Raw genomic sequence first — 11,694 nt, forward strand, 5'->3', positions numbered from 1 at the left:
TAAATTTTAGTTTAGTTAATAAGAATTGGCTGTAAGTGTGTATTTGTGTAAAATCTGAAATATTAACCTGGGAGGTAATGTGTCCAATCCTTTGTGATAGAACCTTCATATTTGACTTGGCTGTCTGGGAGGGAGCCCAAAGGCTGGGTTGCTTTTCAGGGAACTGTGTTTTGGCTTCTGTGTAACCAGTAAGCTATTATGGAAACCATTTTGTTGCTATCTTGGTTAATCTAAGTATTAAAATAACCACCAGTTTTGGGGATTGTTTGCTCCATTCTTTGCAGTTTGCCCTAATTGAGTAACCTCAGTGTGGCCCCCCCCTTTGGACCCTGGTCACAGACCCACAATAATGGGGGCATGGTAAACCATGAAGAGACAGGTAACTGATATACAGCAATCTGGATCATTTGGTATGACAGGTGCCAGCACACAATATGAGTCTGGGTGACTGTGGACTATCGCAGGAAGCAAGGATTCTGAATAAGATTTGGGGTCGGAGGTGGATAATCAGCTAAACATGAGCTCCCAGTGCAATGCTGTGGCCAAAAGAGCAAATGTGATCACTGGATGCAAAACCAGAGGAATCTTGAGTAGGAATAGAGAGGCTATTTTATCTTTGTAGCTGACACTAGTGCAGCCGCTGTTGGAAGTATCCAGTTCAGGTGCCCACAGTTCAAGAAAGAAGTTGATAAATTGGAAAGGGTTCAGAAAAGAGTCACAAGAATGATTAAAGGATTAGACAAAGTGCCTGATATGAGTGACCTCCCTGAGTTTATCTATTTACATTAACAAAGAGAAGGTTAAGTGGTGTCTTGATTACAGTTTATAAGAACCTAGTTGGGGAACAAATATTTAACAATTGGCTCCTCAAGCAAGCAGACAAAGGTATAACAAGATCCAACGTCTAGAAGTTGAAGCTAGACAAATTCAGACTGATAATAGGGCATATATTTTTAACAGTGAGAGTAATTAACTTCTGGAATAACTTACCAAGGATTATGGTAGATTCTCCATCACCGACAATTTGTAAATCAGGACTGGATGTTTCTCTAAAAGATCTGCTCTGTGAATTATTTTGGAGAATTTCTATGGCCTGTGTCATACAGGAGGTCAGAATACATGATCGCAGGGGTTCCTTGTGGCCCTGCAACCTATGAGAAACAGCTACACAAGGAGAGGAACACTTTTATAAAGAGGGGTGGAGAGAGAGTCTGTAAAGAACTGGGGATGTAGAGACAGCCCCTTATAGGATTGAAATCCATTTACTTAATAGATGGGTCTAACAAATTTTTATTAGGCAAAACACTCAGCAAGTTGTGATCAATTACAACTGGGAAGCTCATCAGGTGGATTTTATCACCATCGCCTCCAGCACTGCCTAATACGGATTCCACCACTCTTTGTTATACATATTTATTTAAACTTTTTGTTATCTTAGAATCATATTAGAAGGGACCACAAGGGTCATCTAGCCTAATCCCTACTTCTGGGGGAATTCTGTGCATCTGTGGATGCGCAGAATTAATCTGTCTCGCATAATTTTGAATTTTCCTGCATAAAAAACTTTTTGAATAAGAAATGCTACAGTTCTGCTTTTTGCCCACCAGAGATCGCTGTGGCACCAGAGCAGCCAACTGCATTCATGCCGGCTGTTCTAGTGCCACATTGGCCTCTGGTGAGCAAAACATGGAACTGCAGCACTTCTTAGGCAAAATGCATTTTATGCAGGAAAATACAAAATTCTATGCCCAGTGCGGCAGAATTCCCCCAAGTGTAGAGTTCATCACAGGATCCTGCCCACAGAGCCAGGTTAGGACAGAGTGGGTGTGACGTTATTGACATAATCTGGGACCGTACAGATCATTGTTGCAACCAAGGTCCTGTAGTGGCACCAAATCTTATATAAAGGGGGTCAAATAAGGTGTCTAAGACAAGGTTACGGTTTTCTGATTATGATTATGCTGTCTATATGTGTGTATCATTTTTGTAGTTGAAGTTATGAATATTGGCACTATACTGGCTGTATTTCAAACTTATGCTATGCTTCTGGGTGACATCCCGGGCAAGTTGGTGTCAGCTCTGCCTAGTCTGCTTGGTGGCCCATTAAGGACCATCAGCTATACAACTGACCCATTGAGAGAAGGCAGACACGCCTTGGGACTCAGCAAGGTATGCAGGGAGGTGCCTATGGACAGAACTCTGAGGTTTTGCCATGCCATGTGATGGACAGCTTGTCTTTGGAACAAAGAAAGAAAGACCACATGGCAAGAGAATATAAAAAGCTGCTGCAGCTCCTCCATCTTGTCTTCAATCCTGCTTCTGACCTCTGGAGGAACTTTGCTACACTGAAGATTTGAACCAAGGACTGAAAGACCCATCCCAGCTGTGGATGTACTCCAGAGACTTGATTTGAACCTACAGTTTATTCCACCACTGCTACATGCCTGAACCAAGAACTTTGCCATTACTGTATGTAATTGATTCCATTTAACCAATTCTTGCTCTCATCTATATCTTTTTCCTTTTATGAATAAACCTTTACATTTTAGATTCTAAAGGATTGGCAGCAGTGTGATTTGTGGGTAAGATCTGATTTGTATATTGACCTGGGTCTGGGGCTTGGTCCTTTGGGATAGAAAGAACCCTTTTCCTTTTACTGGGGTATTGGTTTTCATAACCATTTGTCCCCATAATGAGTGGCACTGATGGTGATACTGGGAAACTGGAGTGTCTAAGGGAATTGCTTGTGTGACTTGTGGTTAGCCAGTGGGGTAAAACCAAAGTCTTCTCTGTTTGGCTGGTTTGGTTTGCCTTGGCGTGCATAGAAACCACAGCCTTGGGCTGTAACTGCCCTGCTTTAAGCAATTTGTCCTGAATTGGCACTCTCAGTTGGGTCCCACCAGAACCAGCATTGTTACAGTGGGGCACGCAGGGCTGATGGGGGGGGGTCACAGACTGAGGCTCAGAATGGCTAGTGGGGGGACAGGACAGACTGGAGCATGGGCTCAGCAGCTAGTGGGCTGACAGCGTTGAGCCTGGGGATGTGGGAGGATGGCTGCAGAGACAGATGGAGATGGGGGGTGTCGGGACAGGGGCAGACGTGCCTGACTGAATGGGAGAGGCTTGGGGTCAGCCAGGGACGGCATGGGGGAGGCTTCCCAACACCATAACAATACCACCCCAACCCCAAAGGAAAACCTCCCACCCACACCCAGCACCCTCCAGGTTCACTCCCAGGCTCCTTTCCTCTCCCTCAGCTCCTCCATTACCCCTGCCTCCCCCAAAGCCTTTGCACTGCTTCTGACAGGTGCAGGAAATACAGGTCTGTATTGTAATTTAAATGACTTATGCAAAATTGTGTATTAATATGCCTAGTAAGGAATCTGTCCAAAAAAATTTACCAGAATTTTTTTTATTTTTTTTGTCTGTATTGTTACAGACATACATTAACAAAATAATTGTAAGTGGCATGATTATATTGTGTTATTTTGACAAATAGAATATACAGAATTTCAAAATATTGTGTGCAGAATTTTTAATTTTTTGGTGCAGAATTCCTCCCGGAGTAAACCCCCTGCCAAAATGAAGGATTTGTTGTATCTAAACCATCCAAGACAGATGGTTATCCAGCCTCTTTTTGAAAACCTCCAGTAAAGGAGCTTCCCAGACTTCCTGAGGCAGTCTGGTCCATTGTCCTATTGTTCTTACAGTTAGGAAGTTTTTCCTGAGATTTAATCTAAATCTACTACGCTGTAGTTTAAACCCACTGCTTCTTGTCCTGCCCTATGTGGCAAAAGGCAACAACTTTTCTGCATCTTTTTTATGGCAGCCTTGCAAGTCGCTGAAGACTGCTATTATGCAGCCCCTATATAAGCTGTGGGAACTAGGACTGCTATTGCAGAGGGAGTGTAACCCTGTGACATTAAGAATAACCCAAGAGCAAGGGGGCACCCAGATAGCTGGTAATGAACTGCAGCTGGCTTAACCAGTTCTACTGTACCAATTGTTCAATGTCATGAAATATATCTGGTAAGTGTCATGCAAGGTGCCAATGAAAAGCTCATAACTCACTGATTAATATAATTGTGTAATGTAGGTGCAATCAAGTGATGCAAAATTATGGACATAAACTGAAATTATAACTCTTAAAATTTGTTTGCCAGCCATGCAGGAGATACTCCATCCTAGACAAAGGACTGTAGTTTTTCCACCTGGTATGGAGCCTAGGTACTTTCAAAGACAATGAGAATGTATTTACATTATCACATAAACAGATCCCTCTGGGTAACAAGGGGTAGCAGCAAACCTCACACTATCACAGTGGGGAAGGAGATAGGCAAGTACATGTTTCATGCTCATCCAATTACACTGGAGGGGGAAGGAACTAAATAATTTCAGCAGACAACCCCAGCAAGAAACTTCCCTCACCAGGAGACTGAATTTTTTGGGGGATAGGGGGATTTATTTTTTTTAAAATAGCCTCTAAATTCTATGGCTTCAAGGAAGCAGAGAAATTTAAATGCCAGTTCTGCACTCCTTTTTAAAAAAAGTTGTAATTAAACTTGCAAAGGAACAAAACTTCTGCTTTGGAGCTACACAAGTACAATATATTTTTATTTGGACTCATTTCTCTAATATGGATAAGTCTCCTCATGTCATGCTGCCACTTGCCAGCTCAGCCAGACCCATGGACTGAAAGTTACATATGACGAGAGATTCAGAAGGTAAGATTTGGGCAAACTCCCTTGAATCTTTCCCTTTTGTTTTATTTCCTCTTAAGCTTTCAATAGGCGAAAAAACATATGGCAAAATACTCACATGGACACATAGAATCATAGAATATCAGGGTTGGAAGGGACCTCAGGAGGTCATCTAGTCCAACCCCCTGCTCAAAGCAGGACCAATTCCCCAAATAAATCATCCCAGCCAGGGCTTTGTCAAGCCTGACCTTAAAAACTTCTAAGGAAGGAGATTCTACCACCTCCCTAGGTAACGCATTCCAGTGTTTCACCACCCTCCTAGTGAAAAAGTTTTTCCTCATATTCAACCTAAACCTCCCCCACTGCAACTTGAGACCATTACTCCTCGTTCTGTCATCTGCTACCACTGAGAACAGAACCCTGCACTTATCCTTATTGAACCTCCTCAGATTTCTTTTGGACCAATCTTCTAATTTGTCTAGGGCCCTCTGCATCCTATCCCTACCCTCCAGCGTATCTACCTCTCCTCCCAGTTTAGTGACCCACTCCCTCCTCAGACATTCTTGTTAAACCCTGGATTTGTGCTGGAAATGGCCCAAAGGGCAGGGATAGGATACAGAGGGACCTAGACAAATTGGAGGATTGGGCCAAAAGAAATCTGATGAGGTTCAATAAGGATAAGTGCAGGGTTCTGCACTTAGGATGGAAGAATCCCATGCACTGCTACAGACTAGGGACCGAATGGCTAGGCAGCAGTTCTGCAGAAAAGGACCTAGTGGTTACAGTGGATGAGAAGTTGGATATGAGTCAACAGTGTGCCCTTGTTGCCAAGGAGGCCAACGGCATTTTGGGATGTATAGGTAGGAGCATTGCCAGCAGATCGAGGGACGTGATCGTTCCCCTCTATTCGACATTAGTGAGGCCTCATCTGGAGTACTGTGTCCAGTTTTGGGCCCCACACTACAAGAAGGATGTGGAGAAATTGGAGAGAGTCCAGCAAAGGGCAACAAAAATGATTAGGGGTCTGGAACACATGAGTTATGAGGAAGAGCTGAGGGAACTGGGATTGTTTAGTCTGCGGTAGAGAAGAATGGGGGGGGATTTGATAGCTGCTTTCAACTACCTGAGAGGTGGTTCCAGAGAGGATGGTTCTAGGCTGTTCTCAGTGGTAGCAGAGGACAGAACGAGGAGTAATGGTCTCAAGTTGCAGTGGGGGAGGTTTAGGTTGGATATTAGGAAAAACTTTTTCACTAGGAGGGTGGTGAAACACTGGAATGCGTTACCTAGGGAGGTGGTAGAATCTCCTTCCTTAGAAGTTTTTAAGGTCAGGCTTGACAAAGCCCTGGCTGGGATGATTTAATTGGGGATTGGTCCTGCTTTGAGCAGGTATTGGACTAGATGACCTCCTGAGGTCCCTTCCAACCCTGATATTCTATGATTCTATGAAGTGTTCTCCGACTGGTTTATGAATGTTATAATTCTTGACATCTGATTTGTGTCCATTTATTCTTTTACGTAGAGACTGTCCAGTTTGACCAATGTTCTTTTCCATGATCTGAAGGTATACATTTTCCCCAAATGCCTGAGATGATGGGGCGCCCAGGGCTCGGCAGCTCTCCAGCACCACTTTCTACAAGCCATCACCCTCTGATCCCACTGAGAGTTACCAAAAGAAACTACAGCATTTGCTCAAGAAACTCCCTGAAAAAGCACAAGATCAAATCCGCACAGACACACCCCTGGAACCCCGACCTGGGATATTCTATCTACTACCCAAGATCCATAAACCTGGAAATTCTGGGCGTCCCATCATCTCAGGCATTGGCACCCTGACAGCAGGATTGTCTGGCTATGTAGACTCCCTCCTCAGGCCCTGTGCTACCAGCACTCCCAGCTACCTTCGAGACACCACTGACTTCCTGAGGAAACTACAGTCCATCGGTGATCTTCCTGATAACACCATCCTGGCCACTATGGATGTAGAAGCCCTCTACACCAACATTCCACACAAAGATGGACTACAAGCCGTCAAGAACACTATCCCTGATAATGTCATGGCTAACCTGGTGGCTGAACTTTGTGACTTTGTCCTTACAAATAACTATTTTACATTTGGGGACAATGTATACCTTCAAATCAGCGGCACTGCTATGGGTACCCGCATGGCCCCTCAGTATGCCAACATTTTTATGACTGACTTAGAACAACGCTTCCTCAGCTCTTGTCCCCTAACGCCCCTACTCTACTTGCGCTATATTGATGACATCTTCATCATCTAGATCCATGGAAAAGAAGCCCTTGAGGAATTCCACCATGATTTCAACAATTTCCATCCCACCATCAACCTCAGCCTGGTCCAGTCCATACAAGAGATCCACTTCCTGGACACTACAGTGCTAATAAACGATGGTCACATAAACACCACTATATGCCGGAAACCTACTGACGGCTATTCCTACCTACATGCCTCCAGCTTTCACCCTGACCACACCACACGATCCATTGTCTAGAGCCAAGCTCTGCGATACAACCGCATTTGCTCCAACCCCTCAGACAGAGACAAACACCTACAAGATCTCTATCAAGCATTCTTACAACTACAATACCCACCTGTGGAAGTGAAGAAACAGACTGATAAAGCCAGAAGAGTTCCCAGAAGTCACCTACTACAGGACAGGCCAAACAAAGAAAATAACAGAACGCCACTAGCCGTCACCTTCAGCCCCCAACTAAAACCCCTCCAACGCATTATTAAGGATCTACAGCCTATCCTGAAGGATGACCCAACACTCTCACAAATCTTGGGAGACAGGCCAGTCCTTGCCTACAGACAGCCCCCCAACCTGAAGCAAATACTCACCAACAATCACATACCACACAACAGAACCACTAACCCGGGAACCTATCCTTGCAACAAAGCCCGTTGCCAACTGTGCCCACATATCTATTCAGGGGACACCATCACAAGGCCTAATAACATCAGCCACACTATCAGAGGCTCGTTCACCTGCACATCCACCAATGTGATATATGCCATCATGTGCCAGCAATGCCCCTCTGCCATGTGCATTGGTCAAACTGGACAGTCTCTACGTAAAAGAATAAATGGACACAAATCAGATGTCAAGAATTATAACATTCATAAACCAGTCGGAGAACACTTCAATCTCTCTGGTCATGCGATTACAGACATGAAAGTTGCGATATTACAACAAAAAAACTTCAAAACCAGACTCCAGCGAGAGACTGTTGAATTGGAATTCATTTGGAAATTGGATACAATTAACTTAGGCTTGAATAGAGACTGGGAATGGCTAAGTCATTATGCAAGGTAACCTATTTCCCCTTGTTTTTTCCTACCCCCCCTCCTCAGATGTTCTTGTTAAACCCTGGATTTGTGCTGGGAATGGCCCACCTTGATTATCATACACATTGTAAGGAGAGTGATCACTTTAGATAAGCTATTACCAGCAGGAGAGTGGGGTGGGGGGAAAGAAATCCTTTTGTAGTGGTAAACACCCATTTTTTCATGCTTTGTGTGTATAAAAAGATCTTCTATACTTTCCACAATATGCATCCAATGAAGTGAGCTGTAGCTCACGAAAGCTTATGCTCAAATAAATTGGTTAGTCTCTACGGTGCCACAAGTACTCCTTTTCTTTTTGCTGAGAGTGCAATCCACACCATCCTCCAGATCATTAATGAAGATATTGAACAAAACTGGCCCGAGGACCGACCCTTGGGGCACTCCGCTTGATACCGGCTACCAACTAGACATGGAGCCATTGATCACTACCCGTTGAGCCCAACAATGTAGCCAGCTTTCTATCCACCTTATCGTCTATTCATCCAGCCCATACTTCTTTAACTTACTGGCAAGAATACTGTGGGAGACCGTATCAAAAGCTTTGCTAAAGTCAAGGAACAACACGTCGACTGCTTTCCCCTCATCCACAGAGCCACAGGAGACTGCATGTTGCCTTCCTCACTGCTTGAATGAACTTTATAAAGGGGAAGAATCTATTTCAAAGGTTCACTAAACTATAAAAGAGGAACAACCCACAAGTTATCTATCTTTCACCAAAGAAGACTCAGGCAGCTTACATCAAACTAACTCTACACATCTACACTAAAATGTAGCTCCCAACAATGTAACTTGCCCTACTTAATAACTCCACCTCTGCGAGAAGAATAACGCTTAAGTCAATGTAGTTACGTCGATGCAGTATCAGCGTAGACACTGTGTTGCTTACATTGACTGTTGCTGCCTTTCAGAAATCATCCCACAATGCCCCACATTGGCAGTTAAATCAGCGCAAGCGCTCCTGGTGAGGGTGCGCTCAGCTGACACAAGGAACACAATGTGGACGTGTAAAACTGATTCAATTTCTGTTTTGGTTGTACATCACTTTGGTTAACTTAATTTGATAGTGTGGACGTGCCAAAAGATACCAGCCCTTTGACTTTGGGGGATAGAGTCTGACGCAGGGATTTGGTCAGCCATCTTGACGGAAATGTGGTGAGGATTTTACCTGGAACCAAGCTTGTTAGATTTTAGTTACTAGAAAATGTTTTATCTTTATTTCTTTTGTAACCATTTCTGACTTTAGTTCTTATACTTGCATTCTTGTTTTATTTTTAATCTAAATCAACCCATTGCTGTTGAACTGAACTGTTTGGTAACTACTTAAAGTAACAAACTGTTGGATACTGACTCTTCAAAAGAGCAACAAACCTTACCATTCCTTCGATTATTCCAGGTCAGGATTGGGTATTTTAGAACACATATTTCTGGAGAAATTTGGGACTGGGGAGAGTGTTGCATCACCTTACCAGTTGTTAACCAATACTGGTGGAAGTCTGGTATTGTAGCCAGACTCCTGGATTCAAAGCATTGGACCAGGGCTGCCCAACACACAGACACAGGGAGCATGCTTGTTGCTGACTGTGGGCATCCCAGCCAGAAAGCTACAGTGGTAAACCTTTAAGGAACTTAAGGTTTTAGAATAAGAGGTGACAACTCTTCAATGGTGTGGACTGCATACCACAACATAACAAGCCCCCCCATAGGCTGGGGAAGCTGTGGCAGTCCCCATGGGGAGGGGGAGCTGGGGAACAAGGGCAGCCCCGTAAGTAAGTCCCTACCAAATTCAGCCCATTTTTGTCAATTTCATGGTCATAGGATTTAAAAAATCATGTCATGATTTCAGCTATTTATATCTGAATTTCAGAAGGTTGTAATTCTAGGGATCCTGATCCAAAAAGGAGTGTTGGTGTGTGTGTGTGTGGGGGGGTCACAAGAATATTGTAGGGGGAGTTACAGTACTGCTGTAGACTGGTGGCAGCTGTAGACTGGTGGCAATTGGCTGGGAGACCAGCTCTGAAGGCAGCACTGCCACCGGCAGCAGCGCACAAGTAAGGCTGGCACGGCATGGTATTACCACCTTTACTTCTGCGCTGCAGCGTGCAGCGCTACGCCCTCAGTTAGCAGCCACCACTCTCTGGCCGCCCAGCTCTGAAGGCAGCTGCACAGAAGTAAGGGTGGCATGGTATGGTATTGGCACCCTTACTTCTGTGCTGCTGTTGGTAGGACGCTGCCTTCAGAGCTGGTTGCCCAGCCAACAGCTGCTGCTCTCTGGTTGCCCAGCTCTGAAGGCAGTGAAGAAGTAAGAGTGGCAATACTATGTACCCCCCTGCAACTCCCTTTTGGGTCACGACCCGCCATTTGAGAAATGCTGCTCTACCCCATGAAATCTGTGTAGAGTAGGCTAAAAGCACACAAAACATCAGATTTCACAGCAGGAGACAAGATTTCACAGTCTGTGATACATTTTTCATGGCCATGAATTTGGTTGGTCCCTATCCATAAAGAAAGGAAGGAGAGCTGAGGCAGCCACGGTGTGGGTGTCAGCACCCTGGGGATGGGAGGGGGAGCGGAGACAGGGGGATGGGGAAGGCTCCTGGGGCAGGGAAGGGCAGTCCAGAGAACAAACAGCGGCGCCCAGAACAAGGGAGGGGCACTAAAGAGAACAGATTGAACTACTCCCGCCCTCCGCACCTAAAGATGACACAAGCAAAAGACGCGGTTGATGACGCACACAAGGCCACGCCCCCCGCAGGAGAGTGACGCAGTTGTAATTCCCGCAGCCAGCTGCGGTAACAACAGCACTCGCTCCAAGGGCCACCCCTCCCAAGCTGGGCGGTGTCACCGCGTCCGCTCCCCCCTTCCAGTACCCCCGCCCGCCCCGCCTTGGGGACCCTCCCTCCGCAGGCGCCCCGTCCCTGGCGCCTGTCCCCATTCCCTCTCCCTCCAAAGGGGGTTTGGCGCCCCGCTCACCGCGCCGGGCCCGCCACTCACTGTCCAGATAGTGCTCCAGGTACATGGCTGTCGCCATCTTGTGTCCCGCTCCCTGCCGCGTTGTTACCCGGTCGCTCGGGCCCGCATGACAAGGGCCGCAGCCCCGGCCTCATTCCATATTCAGGAGCTGCCGCCGCTGATTGGCCGCCCGGGACACCGCCAGCTGTATATCAATAAGGAGGCGGGGCAACGGCATAGGCGCCAAAGCAGGAAGGGGCAGGTATCACCCAGGGACTGGGAGGTGGTACCGGCATGTGCGCGCCACTAGCCTTCTCTCATGCAGACCCACCTTCCCTTCAGCCTCTTTTCCACCCCTGCCCTGGGCAGTGCTAGCCTGTAGCCCGCCCCGCCCTTGGAAGTGACAGCCTCCCTCTTCCCCAGCCCCGGGCAATGACAACCTGTAACTAGCCCCCAGCCTGGGGCAGTGACCGCCTCTAACCCCTCCCCCTCCGGAGCAGTGACAGCTTCTCCTCTCCCCACCCCGGGGTCAGTGACAGCCTCTCACACACCCAGCCACAGCCCAGGACAGTGACAGCCTCTCCTCCCCCCCCAGCCCGGGACAGTGACAGCCTCTCCTCCCCCCCCAGCCCGGGACAGTGACAGCCAGTAACTCTTCCCCCACCCCAGTCTAGAGCA

General features: G+C 46.5%; 1 protein-coding gene across 1 annotated transcript in view; it reads right to left on the reverse strand.

Annotated features, from left to right (window-relative positions):
* The window catches only part of ING5 (inhibitor of growth family member 5), a 53,308-nt gene extending 41,730 nt beyond the window's left edge, over positions 1-11,578 (reverse strand). Inside the window, exon 1 of the mRNA XM_084639226.1 lies at positions 11,059-11,578. Coding sequence (XP_084495352.1) covers positions 11,059-11,095 — 37 coding nt within the window. The 5' untranslated portion in view covers positions 11,096-11,578. The remainder of the gene's footprint in view (positions 1-11,058) is intronic.
* Positions 11,579-11,694: the final 116 nt, after the last annotated feature.

The sequence above is a fragment of the Lepidochelys olivacea genome, assembly GCF_965140295.1.
Source record: "Lepidochelys olivacea isolate rLepOli2 genome assembly, chromosome: 9".
Classification (NCBI taxonomy): domain Eukaryota; kingdom Metazoa; phylum Chordata; order Testudines; family Cheloniidae; genus Lepidochelys; species Lepidochelys olivacea.